This window comes from Fragaria vesca, linkage group LG3 (assembly GCF_000184155.1).
Source record: "Fragaria vesca subsp. vesca linkage group LG3, FraVesHawaii_1.0, whole genome shotgun sequence".
In the NCBI taxonomy this organism is placed as follows: Eukaryota; Viridiplantae; Streptophyta; class Magnoliopsida; order Rosales; family Rosaceae; genus Fragaria; species Fragaria vesca.
This window is the reverse complement of record NC_020493.1, coordinates 2,460,723-2,480,329: the sequence shown is the minus strand read 5'-3', so window position 1 is coordinate 2,480,329 and position 19,607 is coordinate 2,460,723. Positions and strand designations below refer to the sequence as shown.

General features: G+C 39.1%; 2 protein-coding genes across 2 annotated transcripts in view; one reads left to right on the top strand and one right to left on the bottom strand.

The window, feature by feature from the left end:
• Positions 1-19,607, bottom strand: part of LOC101310880 — a 1,534,871-nt gene that overhangs the window by 1,267,510 nt on the left and 247,754 nt on the right. The gene's annotated exons all lie outside the window — the stretch shown is intronic.
• LOC101304546 lies at positions 6,070-8,795 on the top strand. The gene is made up of 4 exons (XM_004293527.1): positions 6,070-6,333; positions 6,426-6,629; positions 6,756-7,316; positions 7,989-8,795. Exons 1-4 carry the CDS (start codon positions 6,087-6,089, stop codon positions 8,351-8,353), a joined length of 1,377 nt encoding a protein of 458 aa, XP_004293575.1. The 5' UTR covers positions 6,070-6,086; the 3' UTR covers positions 8,354-8,795.

The following is a 19,607-nucleotide window of genomic DNA, read 5'->3' as shown; positions in this document are numbered from 1 at the left end:
ATAATTGTATTTCGTAATTTAAAAAAAAATTTAATTTAATACATAATTGTTAACGGGTACGGGTACGGGTATAGAAACGTAATCCCCAAAGGGTACGGGTACGGGGAATCTCCATTATCTAATTACGGGTACGGGGACGGGTACGGGGATGAAAAATGTAAAAAGGTATGGGTACGGTATTTTGATCCCCGTACCCTACCCTACCCATTGCCATCCCTATCTGTGGTTTATCTTAATTAATGGTGCTGGTGGAAGAATTAAACCAGATCACAAACTTTGTTATTGATTTCACCAGAATGGTAAGAAAGACCACAAAGAGAAATGGATCACCGGCTTCTTCTTTCACAGCGTATTGCTTGTTGTTGACTTTGAGTGTGACCAAACTGAAATAGATCACTAACTCCGTTATTGTTTATTGTTTGCCTTTTTAACAACATTCATCTGAGTGTTTAGAGGGAAAGAACTCTGTTATTGTTTATTGCAATCAAATTGATAGGGAAGGGAAACTAAATGAACTTTGAGTCTGACGAGTCACTCAATTAGTAAAAGGTTTCGTATTAGAATTAGCGCAGTATTCTGTCTGTCTTTCGATTAGTAACCTCAGATGGGGCGTTCAGCATGTCCTGATTGGAAAAGGATGAGACGAAGGTGTTCCAGCACTTGACAGCATCAACATCCTGGCCTAGCATGGTGTGGATAATAGCCTGTAAATAACATTCACCAAAATTTTCATTGTATTCTAATTGAATACCAGAAGCAAAAAGAGGATCTTGAAGGAAAATTTTTTTTTATTTGAAACGGTTTAATTCAATGAAGTACCTTGTAAAAATGGTCTCGACCATCTGTTGAAATACGGCTATCATCTCTAAGACAATTACATTGCAAAGCTTCTTCGTATTTTTCCTGTGTATTATGCACACATTTCAGATATAACAATTTATCTTTCTATATTTTTCATAATTCTAGCTTTCATCATGGAAAGGTTAGAGCTATGTCAGCTCTCAGATTCAAATGCCCCAATTGAATATGATTTACACTTTAAGCACATGAGTTCATTTTTAGTTATTTATCTATGATGGTTCATTGGTTATTAATCTTATAATAATATGAAGTCCAGTATAATACATACACTACAATTTGATAACAAGAAGTCAGATATTAAAATGGTTCATATTCATGTCTAGTCAAGCTCTTAGAGCTAGCATTGGTTCATATTCAACCAAGATTCAGAAAATGTGAAACAAACAGGATTACAGGAAGTTATATGTTGTAGTACAAACCTGGAAAATGAGAACTGGTACCAATTCCATTTCCACATCCCTTGCAGGTTCACCTCCTTTAGTCTTGCTCAATAAAGCTTTAAGTTGTGTCTCTGCCTCATTGCACTTTCCGGACTGGATTAAATGCGCTACTGCGGTCTTCAACCATCATAGGAAAGGGTTATAATATCAGCCTCGACACATGTATATATTTCCACTCAAATCTAAAGATACAGGTACCAGCAAATATTTGATCCATACATGATACATTGAAGATATATCGTTAGTGAAGAGCACTTACGGGTCCAGATCTATAAAAAAAAGAAAAAAAAAGAGCACTTATGGGGAATAAAAGTTTTGTCTACTGCCGGGAAAAGGGATATTTGTATGTCGGTGGAAACTAATCTAAGACACATCTCTACTATCTCTACTATATTAGAAAGCCAGACATTTTTGGTGTCAAAGGCTTCACCAATTTTATGAAGTCTCCAAACTGTCTCCTACAAATATAAAGTTCTATAAAAGGTATCAGAGAGGGTTATTTATGTAAAACAAACAAAAATTCATCAAATTATGTTTCGCCAATTTTTCCTTTAATGAGTTCATTGAAGATTATTAAAAATAAAGATTATTATAGTAAGAAGCCAAATTAAAAAACAAAATAGTAAAATAAATAGATAATCGTGGAGAGAAAAATGGGTAGTGGGATGCATACTAGTGATTGTGAATTTGTGATATTTGCACGGATAAAAAGACTAGTACTAAAAGAAAAGTAGGTTTACTGGGTGTAGAGGGTGAACTGAACCTTAAGTTTTTCACGATCTTCCTGTGTAGGTCTCTCAGGAAGCTCATCAGGAATCTCCAGCTTCGGTGTTGATGAGTACCATTTACCCTTCTGTATGGCCAAAGGTCTATTCAACCTCAACAATGAATTTAACACGCCTTTCGGCCTAGACAGGACCAATGTGTCTCCTTCCTGTGTCAACGAATCAGTAGCTCGAGGACGTCTTTCGGCTGCAGTGGCTCTGATACTGAAATTGGACTTGCAGTTGATGACTCCAAGGACACAAGCTAATACTACAGAAGCACACCCCACCACTAGCACAATGTTTTTACCATTGTCTTTGTCGTAGTTTGGCGAAGGTGGTATGGGATTGTTCAGTGCACATATCAAAGGACTAGTGAAGCTGTGCTGCGCCTGGGTGCGGTATGTGGAAGCCTTCGAGACAAGTGAAAGAGAAGAAGGTCTGAAACTGGAGTAAGGCCTTGCTAATCCGGCGGCATATCTAGTGGTGGAAGGAATGCGTAGAGCACCATGATGGAGACAAAGTGCTGAGTCCATCAAATCAGTTTGTGCTTTTACGATCTAGCTAGAAATTGAAGAGTTATGAATCCAAATATTTATCGGCGGATCATAGTCTAAACTGATGAAAATATTTAGGAACATTTTGTGGTGTACTAAAGTAAGGTATCAAATGTTTTTGTCTTTGTGTTATGGAATCTCCTTTCCTTTCATGTGAATTATGTACAGGAAAAGATAAAATGTGCTACACATGATCACTAGCAATGGGTGTAACGAATAAGCTGCATTTCCATGCACTTGCTGCTTTTCCCAGAGGGTTTCTTCTCTATGTACATAGTAAAGCATAGAATGGATGCTTTGCTTGTAAGATAGAAGTACCAAGCAAACAGCATTGGAAGTAGTTCTTGCTTCGTATCTAAGAGAAGAATGAACTACTCTGACAGCTTGAACTTAAAATCCCTAAGAAAAGCATCAGTTTCTTCGTCCTTTCTGCAAAGACCGAAATAGATCAAAACTTTTTGATACTCTTCCCAAGTATCAATTACAGCCTTTCAAAGTCCACCTTTTGCAAATCACCTATCAATTACATTCTACCAATATCCTTTGTACTCTACATTTACACCTAGGTTCCTTCACATGTTACAAGCTTATAGTTCATCTGAAACACAGCCTTCAACGGAACAGTCATGGTGAACCTTAAGATGACAACTAAATACGGTGCAATGGCCTCAGCTGTCTTGGCCAGTATCTTGGTTGCAGGGGTTTATTTTGTTCGCGAACGTTCTTGGAGGAGGAAGGAAGATCCCCCAAAATTCATGAGGTCTATGTCCATGGCTGTCCTCCATGGAGGGAAGCTGGCCTTGAAGAGATTGCTAGAATACCATGAAGCTCGAGCAGACAAAGATGCATTATATCAAGCTGAATGTGACTTGAAGGCTCACCTTTTTACTAAGAAACGCCCTGATTACAAGAAGCTGCGGGTTAGGCATCTCATCGTATATATTGTCCATATAATGACATTTCATTTTCTTTTCTTCTTCTGTACTGTACTGTCAACTTGAAAGCTTTCATTGATCCTAAATTTAAGATCTTCTAATAGAGAACGTATGCTAGTGCTTTGTGGCCAGTTGGTTAGCTGGCTGTAACTAACGCTAGAGCCTAGAGGTCATAGATTCAAATGTTATTGGCGCAAGATAAGTGAGAGTTTAGGGTGGGAGGGGTGTGGTAAAGATAACTCTGTCGATCACGATCTGGGATCGATGCTACAATATCATCATTACTATTTACTTCTATATTGTGATTAATAAGAATCATGTATAAATAGATGGTCGTGCATGATCATATCACTGTTCATAACATGTCAAAGATCCTTTTGTTTGCTCGAGAGTATAGGTGATTGTTGCAAGGCTTGAGATGAGTGGAAAAGAAGCCGAGGCAGTGGGGATATTAGAGCAAGCAAGAACAAAGGCGAGAAATGAGGAAAAATGGCATGAAGTATATGAAACTGAGATGTTACTAGTGGAAATGCTTATATACAAGGTATTCAAGTACTCCAATTAACTGAGAAATTTGATAATTCGATTTTCTAATCAGCTTTAGGAATAAATACAAAAACATTCTCGAGGTTCTAATGCAGTCTTCTTCTGTTCCCCTCCTGCAGGGTGATTACGAGAAGGCGCTCAAATACGATTGCTTGAGTCATTTTGAAATCTCGGATGCAAGGCGGCCACTCTACAAGGTACGAAAACTTTTTCCCTCGTACTTCCTGAGCAGCCAGTCAAACAAGAAATGGAATAGCATGATCACATTTTCTTGAAATTATTGGCAGGCTATCATTTACATTATGTCGTCAAACCATGCCAGGGAAAAAATTATAGACGAGTGGAAACAATTTCACGACCTAAATCAGGCATTCCACTGTGAACCTTTGGAAGACGAGAGCTTGATAGAAGCTCAACTCCATAAACTCATTACAGACTTTAACGAGTTTGAGAAGGTCGTCAAGGTACTCAAAGAAGATATAATAGAGGCGCAAGCAAAGAGAAAGAAATGAGAATGAAACTGAAAAATCTTAGAATGAGATGGAGTGTCAACTAAGACTGAACTTGATGTATTCAAAATAAGAACAAAGTGAGCTATGTTTTAGGAATGAATGTTCCATCATGCTCAATATAGTTGTACATATAATCATGTGATTCATGTCATATACTCAATTACTCATTGAATTAGGTAGGTATCTATCTATTCTCTTTTCAAAGTGGCATACCAACTTATCAATACTTTTCTTTGGTGCATAAACTAAAACCATAATAAGTGTGCAGATCACACCTGCCATTATGCATTGATTCTCAAATCAAGATTACTTTGTTTGAGGAGGAACTCGATTAGTATTTGTTATTAAGCAAGAACATTTTTATCTTTCACCTTTGAATTCTTCATGATTCCCCTCCCATTTCTCCCAAGCTTCTGAGGTCATAATCGTTGCAGCACTAAAGAATAAAGATGTTACAATAAAAATGGAATTAGGCTTACATTTGAAGTTAGCAAGGCTCTTTTATTGATTACCCTTCATAGCAAAGTAGGATTTGGAATCAAATGCCACTTCACTTTTGAAGAGTAGGAGTTCAAGTATCTCTGAAAATAGAACAAATGTTTGAACATTGGTACTTCATCGATGAACGGTGCAGCTTTCGCAAAATCTGCTCGTTGACGTTCGACTTAAGTATGCTTCCTGTGTCATTTCATCAACCAAAAGAGAAGAAAACAGTGTATGCCAAGATGACATGAGTTGTATGTACGTATGTGCAAAGTACTAAACTTGGTGACCTAACTAGATAGCAAGCTAGCTCTGCCGTTCCTGCATATGTGGTTATGATAATTAGTGGTGCTGGTGGAAGAATTGAACCAGATCACGAACTCTGCTATTGATAAAGACCGCAAAGAGAATCAGATCCACCAGCTTCTTCTTTGTATTCATCTATTTCATGGATCAAACTTGTTATAAATTGTTTACCTGTTCTATATGTTTAATTTTAACACATGAATTCGGTGAGACTTTTACGTACCATTATTATTTTTTTTTGGCAATCGAAATTTTATTGAATAAAGAAGATATAATCTAAGAATGGGACATAAAGCCAAAACCTCTTAGAAAAAAGAAATAAACTTTTACATACCATTATTATTCTTTTCTCTTTTTGCCTTTTGATATCTCTGCTTTCAGCCAGAAAACATGATTCAATGTAGCACTTGCTAAGCTAAGTCATATTTCTTAACTTGTTCTCAAAATAAGTAAATGACATTGCTCTTAAGATGTCACATCATTTGAAAATTATCTTTAATTCGCCACTCATTTTGGTGCAGTAAAATTTCTGAAATTTGATTAGGAAATTTACTAGTGAGCCTAGTAATTTACATTTACAAATAAACAGGGGCAAAACTAGGAAAACAGTTTAAAAAAATGTGTGCGGATTATGAATAGAATAAAGAGACGGAAGAAGGCGAGCATTCTTAAGAAACGTGTTATGGGGAAAGTAACGTCCACTCCTCTGCTCTTTCAATCAAAGCTGGTCTGTTTCTCTCTGCTCTACCTCTTCACCTCTCTGTTTCTAGCTCTATACACCTCTCTCTCCCAATCCAAATGCCTCTTCAGATCTTCACCTTTCGATCCAATTCAGACCCCTCTCTTCTCCTACCCTCCCAATTATGGAGAACACAAGTATGCTATCCCAACCCAACGTAAAACTTGCTCCTCCCGTGTCTATTTCTCAGGTACCCTCCTCTTTTATTTCTCTGCTTCAATTTTGAAATTTGGTGATTTTATCTATTGATTTTCGTATATGGGTTTTGGTTTTTGTTGTCAGATTATTGGAAAGTCTTGAAGGAGATCCAGAATTTGTGCAAGACTTCTTCGTGGAACTCGTCAGTTTTGAGGTATAAGCAGGGAAAGTCTGAGACTTTTGGAGGGAATTTCAGTACCCAAAATAGGATTTCTTATTTTGTTCATTACAATGAGAGCACTGAAGTCCCTTGTGGGTTCCTGAAGAAATTTCCAGTTAATGACTCTGGTTAGTTTGATTGGTATCCAAGCAAGTTCTGTTATAAAAGTCTCAATTCTTTTTTTTTTTGTGCCTTTTTGGATTAAGCACAATTTAGGACTAGGAGTCTAAGACTGTTGTTTATGTGTAATACAGATAGAACTGCGATGGAAGAGTGTAAAGGACTAGTAGTAGTCTCGGCTATATTCAATGATCATGATAAAATTCGACAACCAAAGGGGATTGGATCGAAAACCCTTGAGAATGTATGTTTCTTTATGTTTATAGATGAGATAACCCTCAAAGGATTTTACAAGCATCATTTGATTCCAGAAAAATCCGAAAACTATAAGATTGGCGCATGGAGGGTTGTCAAGGTTATGAGCAAGGGATTGTATGAGAATCCGGCAATGAATGGTGTGATACCAAAGTATTTAGTTCATAGACTTTTCCCAAACGCCAAATTCAGCATTTGGGTGGATGCAAAAATGCAGCTGATGGTTGATCCATTACTTTTGATTCATACACTAGTTGTGAATGAGAACGCCGACATGGCGATTTCAAGGCATCCTTACTATGTTCATACTATGGAAGAAGCAATGGCGACGGCGAGGTGGAAGAAATGGTGGGACGTTGATGGATTGAAGAGCCAAATGGAGACTTACTGTGAGAATGGTTTGCGCCCTTGGAATCCTGATAAGCTTCCATATCCCTCAGGTACTACTGCAGAACTACTTTTGGCACTAGAAGTTGTGAGCTCTTTTATATAGAGTTGGGTGCCAACCACATTTTGGTGTTCTCTGTTTAGAAGCCAACTTAGTTTTTATCAAAAATTTCTTAAAGCCAAGTTGTTGTTGATAAAAGATTGCTATGATCCAGGTGCTTGTTTTAGTTTTGATGTTTAGTGAGGAAGCTCTTATTTGAGTAAGGAGAGAAAGCTCAAGCCTGAGAAGTGAGAAATCTGAGATAATAGGTAGTAGTAACACTGAATTTGCCGGTTATATAAGAAAATTGGGTATTTCTTGTTTCATTTTTTTCTTGTGAGAGATGAAATGTGGTCATTTTCTTCTGCTTGTATCGGTTTCAAATTGTAAACACGAGGGAAATTTGTGTTCATGAGGTAGGTGCAGAAGTTGAAAGAAATGTGCTATCCAATGTGGTCCGGATATTATAATTAATAAGGTTGGCCCTATTGAAGCTACTTGCAGTTCAAGGCGAAGTAACACAGTTTACAATACATAGTAATGTCAGTGTCAAAATGCAGATGCATTTCACGGACATCATTTTGCCTAGTACATATCATTATCCATACAAATTTGCTTCTTTTTTTTTTTTTTTACTCTACAATCTTTTCATACAAATGTTCGCTTTGTACTTGGTACTTGGCAGATGTACCAGATAGTGCTGTGATTCTGAGGAAACATGGCCTGAGGAGCAATCTATTCTCCTGCCTATTGTTTAATGAGATGGAGGCATTCAACCCAAGAGACCAATTAGCCTTTGCATATGTGAGAGACCTCATGAGCCCAAGGCTGAAGCTGAACATGTTTCCAGTTGAAGTGTTTGAGCAAATTGCTGTGGAATATAGGCACAACCTTAAGCCTGGAGTTGAAACCAGTGGAGGTGAATCTAAAGGAGGGCCCCAAACCAAAAACACCAAAAGGGCAGGCAATGATTTGTTGTATGTCAATGGCAGCTGCTGCAGTAAGTGCCAGATGTATCTTTTGGAGATGTGGGGGGAATCCCCTGGTTGATTTTGTCTGCACCAGAAAGAAGATGATAGAGAAAGAATAAAACAGAGAAGGGAGAGGCAGGGAGAGCAGATTACAAAGAAGAGAGTAGAGAATAAAACAAAGGCCATGCAACTACTTTGGAGGCTTTTAACAGATTGAAAGCAACAACACCTACAGTACTGAATGTGATTATTAATGTTTTGGTGGGTGCCACCTAAATCTTTAGAGAAATCATGCAAGGGTCCCTGTACAAAATTTATTAGAGATCAGCTACATGCTGCCGGTATGTTTGAACTCTTGAAGTCATGTTTTAGGAGTGGAGGAGAAAAATGAAATGCAGACGAGATTAGAGAATTTATTTATTTTAAATTGCAGGAAATTACATACAAAGTGTTAATAAGTAGTATCTTTCATTCTGTATATTTACTTTTCTGCTATGATGGATATATTTTGACTTGAGCCTAATCTGAGATGAATACTTTTAATGTGAAATCAGGTCAGATATGTTTATGTACATTACAGTACTGCATTGAGCCTAAAATAAGATATGGGAGGATTAGTACAAGGCAGACAACATCTATTTGTCATATTGGACGGGAATATGTTTGGCAAAAACGTCTGCTAAACATATGAACACATTCGTTTGCTATATATGAACCCAAATATCAATTACTTGGGCATGATTTTCATCCCAAAATTGTAGGCTCTCAAGAGATATCACACTACAAATGAAAAATAAATTTATCTAGTATTAAACTATCGAAGTTATATTGTTTGTGGTAATGAAAAATCAACGCGATCCCAACCAAAATCATCTTGAATATCGAAAAAAAATAAATAGCAAAAACGTTTCCCATCTCCCTCACCTAAACCATTTCAAAAAGTCTTAACTTAGAAAAAGACTACCATTTTCTCATGCATGCAACTCGCATGCAACCAGAAACACTTATCTCTCCACAATTCCATCTCCATTCCCAAATCCTCTAGTCTCTCTCTTTTCCTCTCTATCTATCTATCTCTCTCTCTCTCTCTCTCTCTCTCTCTGATCATCAGCATCCAACAATGTCAGGCCAGAAGCTAATCGCTACCCACAGAGACGGCGCCGAGATCCATCACGGCGAAGACATATGCAAGCAAAAGTCCCACCAGCTCCTCGACAAGATGCATCTGCCGCGAGGCCTCCTCCCCCTAGACGACCTCGTCGAGTTCGGCTACAACCCCACCTCGGGGTTCGTGTGGCTCAAGCAGAAGAAGCGAAAGGAGCACCGCTTCCACGCCGTGGGACGCACGGTTTCATACGACGCCGAGGTCATGGGGTTCGTGGAGGAGCATCGGATGAGGCGCCTCAGCGGGGTCAAGAGTAAGGAGATTCTGATCTGGGTCTCCATTTCTGATATCTATGTGGATCCGAGTACAGATCCTGATAAGATCACGTTCGCCAACGGCTCCGGAATCTCGAGGTCCTTCCCCATCACGGCGTTTCAGCTTGAAGGTGGAGATGGAAGTGGTAGTAATGAGAAAAAGTAAAGGCTTGTGCTTGTGAAATGGTAACATTAGGGTTGTCAAAACCTTTTTTGTTCGATTATTTTGTTATACTATGTAATGTAAACCTGAACTCATGTCTACAGAAGTGCCCCCTATATATATATGCACCGGCCATGTTTACAAAACGTTTCTCTAGCTACTATCTTTTTCATTGTAACCTGGCCTCGAGCATTGCGGTGGAAACTCTGAGACCGCTGGATCGAGAGTTTCAAGTTGAAATATGGCTATTTGTCTTACTTGAATGGATGTGCAATTAAAAATATGGAGATCCTTCTTAGATCAGAAGGACTAATTCGATCTTCTATGATGTTGTCCAGTATCTGCAAAGAGTACGTATTTATCAAAAGATTAGTTATAAAGTTGCAAGCAAAATGGAAGGTCTGCCTTGGGATGAAGAACACTGAAAGCATCGACTCCATAACTTGAAAAACAGATAAATGGTGTGACGAATGGATACATGGAGTGGTGCAAGGTTTTGGGCTTGGTACTGCCATTGGACTCGTTTGGGCTGGAATAAGAGTTCAGCTTGTTAAATAAGCTCTAGATTTTGTTTTGTTTTACTTCCGTCGTTTAGTTAAATTGCGCCTCAGGCGAGCAATAAGCTCCTACATTAGTTTTGTAGGATTGAATGAGGTTTGTGCCGGTGTTGGCACTCATCGTGCTTTGTATGTTTAAAATTGGCGACGAGTCCCTTACTTCGTCAAACAGTCGTTGCCGTGAAACCCAATTAACACCTTTCGATAAACAAAATCACCAATTGTATCTGCAACATTCAAACTTGTTGCCGTAACAAATACTAGTAAACAACTTGGGAATTTGAAGTAATACATGATCATTGTCCTAGTTTGTGCTTCAATATTATAGTGCTTCTCATCAATAGAAACTGTCATAATTAATTTTTGGTAGACATACCAGTGGGATATCAAGAACATTCAGACAAATTTGGTTGTGGCCTGTGGGTGTTGTTAGTCCTTTTAACCCAAAAGAAAGGGTTGTGCAGGCTTGCCAGCAATTTTGACAGCAAAGGGGAACACCAACATCAACATACTTCACAACTCCATAGCCTTTACCCAATTGAGCAGAGCATGGTTCTTGATAAATTTGCTCACCACAGTGTTGCCACTCAAAGTCTCAAACCATCACTCGACCTCTTTGATTGTATTTCAACCTGATTATTATTATCATAATTGTAGAAACAGATTTTCATTAAATCATTATCGATATAACCTTTACATTATATATGCACTACAACAATAATCTTGTTGTTATAATCTTGCTACTATAAATCTACGATTACGACTCTACATCTATGATATGCATTGAATGCAAAGATACACAATAAGTGTGAATGAAATCAATTAGGCAAATAACAAGGAAGAGCATGATAGGAGGAGAAGAATTATTAACTCTAACAATAATCATATTAATCATAATTATCAGATATAATCATAATTGCCACATTCATATTCATCCAATAACTGGTTGATCTGCATGAGTTTACAGACTTCTACGGTTCTACCTACTCCTACTCAAATCCGAGCTAAAACCCTTTACACAATAGAAAGAAGAAGGCTACACTACACCAATCCATCTTCCTATCCCAGAATTTGAAATTCCCCCCAAATTCATATTGACCTGCGTTGACCCCTTTCTACCCAAAATTTCCGAAAAGCCCGAAATGCGAAAAACTCGAAAATGACATGAAAAAGAAAGAAAAAAAATGAAATAAATAAGAAGAGTCTGGAAAATGCTGGAAGACCTACTCCTCCTCCAAGAAACGCTTCACAATCTTCACGCTTGGCCCAACCACCTCTTCCTCCCAAATCTCCGACCACCTCTTCCCGCCGCTATCCTCGTCATCATCTGACGTCGTCCCCATCGCCTTAAACGCCTCCGTCGCGTCCAGCCTCTTCAGATCCCACCCTGCTTTCCTCAGCCTCCCAATCTTTCCCATCTGCCTCTTCGCCATCTGCCACGTGTTCTTTTGTGTGTTCCTCACCGCCTCCTTGTATGCTCCTCGCCGCACCTCCTCCTCCTCCGCCGCATACTCCTTAAAATAACGGCTGAACTCTGCCACTCCGATCGACTTACTCAGACCGGTCTGAACCGCCCGGTTTTGGCCGTGAAACTCGGCCAGCTCGCGAAACATGCCCGAGTCGAGCATCTCCTCCACTCGCCGCGACAAGTACGGCGCCAAAGTCTGAAACGCCACGTCGAGCCAGAGAAAGCAGCAGTCGTACCGGAGCTCCGACGACGCCGCCACCTCGCCGTCAAAGACGTCGACGTCCGGTTCGAACCGGTCGACGAGGAGTGCGTGGATGAACGAGTTGGACCCGCCGACGAGCACCGGGACTTTTCCCCGGGAGAGAACATCAGACACCACATGCGCCGCGAGACGGCGGAACTCGGCGGAGGAGACGTCGCCGTGGCGGGAGTCGAGGTCGCCGAGAAGGTGGTGCGGGACGAGGCGTCGTTCGGCGTCGGTGACCTTGTTGGTGGTGACGTCGAGGCCCTTGTAGAGCTGCATCTTGTCGGCGTTGATGACCTCGAAGGTGTCCGGAGGGAACCGCGCGGCGAGGTTGATGGAGAGGCGTGACTTGCCGGTGCCGGTGGCGCCCATGACGACGATGAGCTTCTCCATCAATTTTGAGGGTTTGAGAAAACGGCGAGGAATGAAGGGAGTGTGTGTTTTATGTGTGAGGAGGCCTGAGCTGGGAAATAGCTGTGTTGGTGGGACTCAAGCAGTGGCGTAGCCACAGTGGGGCGAGAGGGTTCAATTGAACCCTCTGACATTCATGCCAAAGGCTGCTAAGCTGTGAAGGCTGGGGCAATATATATACACTTCAAGACAATATTTGGGCTTTTTGATAGTTGTTTTTATATTAATTATTGCCTAGATCTTTCCAAGTCTTGTTTAATTTAATTTGGGCAAGTTTCCACCCATGCGACAAATATCCCATGATTTTTATCATTTTTTAAATACATATATTCCTAATCAATGTGGAGAGAAGTTTTCTCCTATACAGATTTATTAGTCACCCATGTCTTTTTTACTCCAATTAATTCATAATTCACAATTTACTTACGTTTACAATTTATTTGTGTTCTATCATTCTCTCTAAACCGTTCTTAGCGTAATTTTTTTTTTAAGTAGCGTAATTTTGTTTTGAAAAATTTTAAATACACACCCCTAATCTCTTAATACACACCTCTATTATTTTATGTTTCTAATAAGATTTTATAAGTAACCTAAATGACCAAAACAAACATATATTATTAAAAAAAAAAATCACGATAGAAGTATTCTTTTCAACATCTTCTACCCTAAAATCGTCGAAAACACGTCTTCTCTCCTAACCCCAACTTTTCTCCATAATTCATTTGGGTTGTCTTTTTTCTTTTTCTTTTTTTCTTTTTTTACTATATCAGCTTTAGTTTGATCTTGCAGATCATATTGTCATGTACTGCATCTTTATCATGACATGTTTTATCGAATAACTAACTATCTATGTTTAATAGCTACTGTACTTCTGCAGTTCTACTAGCTTGTGAATTTTGAAAACTTGTATTGGTGATTTAGAGTAGCTTGTGAATCTTGAAAACTTGTATTGGTGATTTAGAGTTCAGATATAACAATAATTATTTGATTATAAATTGAACAATTATAAATTATAAATTGAAAAATTTCTAGCAAAAATTAGATGAAATAATATGTAAAAAGTGGTACCAAATAGTATATATATTGATTATATTAAATAATAGAATATTTCATAAATTAATGACATTTTAGGTAGTTTGGGATGTGTATTAAGTATAATACTAAAATAAAAAACTAAATAGGTGGTGTATTAAGTAAGGGGTGTGTATTAAGATATTAGGGGTGTGTATTTAAAATTTCTCTTTTGTTTTTAGTTCTTCTCAAATTTTCTCCCTACAAAAAAATCAAAACCTTCATAATGCAATACGTAATTGGAAATATGAAAGTTTTTCTTGAAAAATATTATAAAAGATGACATTTCAAGTATTGATGTAATAATTTCACACACTTTTATATTATTTAATAAAGATTATTCATTTTAGTATTCTTGTTTAAACATTAACCCTTCTGGTGATCGTTTCTAGCTAGTTACTGGGTGGGAGAGTGAGGAGCAGTGGCGGAGCCGATGAAGGACAGTGGGGCCTGTGCCCCCAGTGAAATATTGAATTTCATTGGTTAATTTTCTTTGTGCCCCCACAACGATTCATCTTCTTCTACTTCTGATGGAAGTGAATCACCTGTTCCGAAAAAACCAGTGCCAACCCTGTGTCACAAATAATATTTTGACATCTGGCCACCAACATTAAGAACACTGTTAATACTTAAAGAGTGCTAGCAAAAAACAAAAAAAAAACACCTTTGAGAACCTATCGAAAACCCAAAAATTGTGATTATACACAGCCCTTTTTTTCCTTGCTTGCCCAGCCTTCTCTTTGTTGTTCTTCAGATCAAGACTCATTTGTTCTTCTTCTTCTGAAATCAAGTTCAACTTTACCCAAAAATTCAAAGTTTTCCAAATCTGCAGCCTTCAAACCCACTTTCATAACCTATAGATCTGGAAATCCAGCCCTCACCACATCTCATAAGAATAATTGATAAACAAAATCAAATTGCAACAACAAACAAATCTCAATTACTCTCAAGATTTGCGACACCGATCATCAAGTTCACAATTCCCAATTGCAACAACAAAATCCCAATCTCCTTGGCCTGCACAATCAGCTGCGATTTTCATATCCTCTTTTTGAAAACTACAACTCTTTTTGGTCTGCCTCTCCTCTCCTCTTCTTGAAATGCAGCGTTTCACACCCATATAGAGAACCCCAAAACAAGAGGAATTGGGATATGAAATAAGATCAACCCAGAAAAGAGAAAAGTGAGAAAGTTCAATTGCCTTCCTGTTTTTGCTGGTTTTTTTTTTGTACTCTTCCGCAAACTAAACGGTGTTACTAAACTGTGAGTTAGTGGCCAGATGTCAAAATTCTATTTGTGGCACAGGGTTGGCACTGGGGTTTTTTGCAACAGGTGATTTACTTCCACTTCTGATCGGGAGGACGCCTAGTTTCTTTTCTACAGTTATATTTCTTGTATATTTAGGCCTTTAGCTTTTTAGATTGGGCTTTTAGACTGTCTCTCAATTTCCACAAAAAATTCTGGGTCTGCAAACTTCAATTTTGTACACACAAGTTAGCCACAGGTAATGCTTATAGTTGTGCGTGTATATATATATGTTCGTAAAATTTAGACGCAAAAATTTTTTTTGCCCCTATTGATATATTTTTCTGGCTCCGTCACTGGTGAGGAGTAGTAGTGGTGGGAGACATATGTAGCAGAGTTAAGAGTGCTACCACTGCTACGTAGCTCTGGTCTGTGCTGTGCTGCGCTGCAGTTTTCGTACCCTAATATGAGAGACGCAGGCCAATACGCGCGAAATGGGGTGCGTCGTTGTTTTGTCGTGGGGTAGAGTGCAAGTCTATCGTCGTCTTATACCCATGCCTGTATGGGCTTGTGTATCAAGTTTTAGTTCATTGTCGTGGGGAGTACAAGTATCGGGATTAAACTGTCGAAACAAAAATGGCAAAGCAGGAATCTATAGACTTGTTGGAAAAGAAAAGGCTCATGTTTAGTGCGCTAGGTTCGATTAAAGACGTGAAAGTTTGGGAATGCATGGCATGGATGAAAAAAGCTGAAAGTGATTTTGCTCAAAGAATGGGGGAGAGGAAGGGCTTAGTTGATTGGTTGTTGGACTCCAATATACTGATTTGCATTGGTTGTTGATTATATTCTCGGTTTTGTTGATTGATTCATCTTGGGGACTGCAAAAAAGGCTCTGGGTGTTCAATCATCTATTGAAGAGACGTAGTCGATGATACTGAGTGGTGAGCAGATGGTGAGGTCATCAATGGAGTGTTGCATAACAATTATTATTATTATTATTATTTATCAGTCAAGCTTGAAGAGACAGATTTGCCCTTGAAATTATGACGGAAGCAACAAAATCTAACAGAGTAGATGACGACATGTATCTAAATTGGTTCGGGTTTAATAACTCATGTACATATACCATAGTTTCAGAAGTTGAGTAAGCTTAATTCCTAGCGAGGAAAAGTTCATGTATTATTCTTAATTTTTTTTATTTTTTTTAAAATTGATATTAGTGAACTAACGTATTAAAAGGGTATACTAAAGCTGGCTGGCGGTTCCTGGGTGGTACTGGTGGGGTTGGTGCTCATTCCTTTGGGTGCCCTTAAACCATCTCCACCCCTTGGTCTAAAATCTATAATAGGTTTGGGTTTTGTGAAATTTAATCTTCAACTTATTATTTAAGTTGAGTTAAAATAGGATTTATCTAAACTGTGTCATATTTTGATTCAACCAAATAGGACCAAAACCTATAATTAATGAGTTAATGGGTGTGGGCTGGTGTCATAGTTTATTAATATAAAACAATTAATGATTAAAATATGTTTGGGTTTTACTCCATTTAAGATTAAATAATAATATAAAAATCAAAATAGGTTTAAGTCTTGATTTCATGGGTTAGAAATGTAAAATTTATATGAATATTTTTAGGTTTGGTTGGCCTAAAATTTAAATTTAAGTTTAGGTTACAGACCAATAATCGGAGATACCCATGAATAGCGTTGAGCTGCTTTTTGAGCTTAGGCCCTGCAGGGCTTTTGTTTTGGGATGCTTTGCTGGGTTTTAGCTAGAGTTTGCATTTTCATTTTTAATTTTATATTTTATATAGTCATAATGAATGGGGGTGCTGGTGACCTCTTTCCCTTTTTTGGGTAACGGTGTCGCCAGTTAGTCCCTTCTTTCTGTGTCTTTGAATTCTCATGGTGGTGATCTTGAAGTAGCTTAAGGCGAGAAGAGAAGAAGGGTCTGAAGATGGTGGTGACAAGAGAATCCATCGGAAGAGAATTTGATTGAGAGAGGGAATTAAAGAATGGATGAGAAAATGACTTTTGAGTTAAAGAGGAAACATCCTAGCTGTTGATTAAGATTGGACGGTCATGATACACTTATTAGACAATATTAGGTAATATATATATTTTTTGATCAAAATGTCATTCTATTTAAATCAAAGCAAGCAAGTACAAAGACGACGTACGTACCCCTATGAGGTCGTCAGTAAACATCGTCTTGCAGAATTGCAAGTCATATACTAGTTGAAACATAAGCTATGAAATCTCAAGTACACCCATTTTGTAGCGATTAAGCATGATTTTACAAGTAAACTAGGATCCGCATAAAATTATCAAATATCCTACGAATGCAAACTAATTTACGTGGACCAAACTAAATTTAAACTAGGGGCCCAAATCTAATTTCAGTCGCCAAAACCCATTCAAAGGAACCCTAGCTGATCCAACCCAGGCCCAAACGAGCCCAATTGATAGATGAGCCAAGAGAGAAACCCTAAAAGCCACCACCTCTCCGCCGACGTCATCATCACCAAACACGAGCAACGCGGTTGACACCAATCCCGGACTCAGATCTGCATCACCATCGCCAACTCCGTCCACAACACCACCACTCTCTCCAACAACACAGAGAGGACGAGAACCACCGAATCCTGATCTCCACTTGGTCGTAAGGCCCCAAGATGCCTTCAAGATGATCAACAGCACCCCAACACCTCCATTGACCAGAATTTCCCTGCCGGGATCTCGGTCCCTGACGACTGCTCCACCTGTTGCCGGCAAGAGCCCCGTCGCAGCCTTGATGAAGACCACCATCAGAGGTTTGGATCGACCTTGAAAGAAGACCCAAACCAAACAAAATCCCAAGGAGCAGTGTCGAATCGAATCGTCATCGCCGCCGAATAAGGGAGAAGAAAGAGAAGTACTATGTTCCTTTCAACTCCAAATTGCAGAGCCACTACGTGGCTGAGAGGCCTCTCTGTCGAGAGTCAGGGGAAGTGCAGAGCCACCGCCGCCATACAAGGTGGGCAGCGACTCTAGGGTACAACGTGAGAGAAGAGAGAGCATTTTTTAGGTTTCACATAGATTGCGACTAATTTTGATAATATTAGGCAATATTAGCAAAGAATTATTAGCAGTCCCAAACAATCAAGCATAGAACAATAAGCATAGAAATCAAGCACGTTCAGACCAAAAGAGATTAAAACAATAAACCTTAAACGCCACAAGATATGTATGCTTGCAAACTCAAAGCCAAGATCTCCACAATACTCAACTTAATAACAAATCCACCCAACCGGTTAATATGTATGAAAGCAAACTAAGAATTATATAGTTACGCCATTGTAATTTTGGAAGTCGTTTACCCATTTGGTTGCCATCTTAGTCATTCTTTCATCCAATATTCCAATTCAAGCAGACTCTGCATTCTGGCTCCAACTTCTGAACTTCTAGGTCGATGTGCAGGTGTGGTCTTTAAAGGCTGGACTTGAATCGAAGGCTGGACTTGCTTGAAAAATTGGCAAAAAATCAGAGCAGATATTACAGTACCCGCGTGCTTCCTCACCATGGCAACCCAAAATTGCCGCCAAGCATGAAATTTCGACTGTGGCTTTACGCACAAGGGGCACGAGCGTCTTATCTCCGATGGCCACTTAAGTAAGCAGTGTTCATGATAACAGTGCAAGCAGGGCAAGCGAGTAAGTTGTTGAACAGCACTGTCAGATTCGTAAAAGCCCTCCATGCACAAAACACATGAACGGGTTGTCTTGTATTCTGTAGCTCCGGAGCTATCAAGTCCCACTTTCTTTAAACTCTCCTCAGCGAATGTAGGATTGAGCTCTGTCGCTTCATAACCGAAGCTACTCACTGTGCGCAACCGCAGATTGAAGCTGCGTACGGCGACGATGATAGACAACTTGGGGGCAGCTCCATCAACCGCTTGAAACAATTGTGCAATAATAGCCGGCTGCTGAGGTTTTGGCACATTCCAATCCTCTAGAACCTCTGTGAAAAGCTCAGTGTGCTTCTTCCTTGTCGGCAGGTGCCTGAGAGATGAGAGGCTGATCCAAAAGTGAGATTCTGTCCAGATGGAAGATTCTTCATAAGTAACATCTCTTGCAACTGGAAATTCTTCATAGGCGTCTCCATCCATCCAACCACTCCCGGTAAGCTTGTAGAGCTGCAATCTGATCAGAACCATTCCCCTTCGGGTTTCATCCAAGAATTCAATCGACTTCTCCAGCCGCGCCTCACTAAGAAAGTGGCGACGTCTCTCGGTACACATTGTTGAGATCAGCTAACTAGCATTTTTTTTATTTAGAAGATCAATAATCCGTAGTAATCCATCAGTTCCTAACTATTGAATCGGTTCATATACATATAAAATTCAATTTGTGAATGATCGAGATAAATAAAGCAAGTATGAGCAGATGAATGAAACAAAAAACAAAACCCTAAACCCTAGATATATTGTGCGCTAGTTAAAGAACATGAAGCAAAATATTCCCCATATTGGAGGTCAGTGCAGTATACTTAGGCCATCTCCAGTAATAGAGGCTATAGAGCCAAATCCTAAATTTTGGCCTTATTTTGATCTCCAACAAGAACTCAGAAGAGGGCCAAAGGGTCATAAAAGGGTCAAACATAGCTCTTTGGCTAGCCCGGGCCAAACCAAATTGTGGTCCCAAATGAAATTAAAAAAACTAAAAATATGTATGTTGGTTGATTGATGAAATTATATGGTACTTACCCGTATGTGATA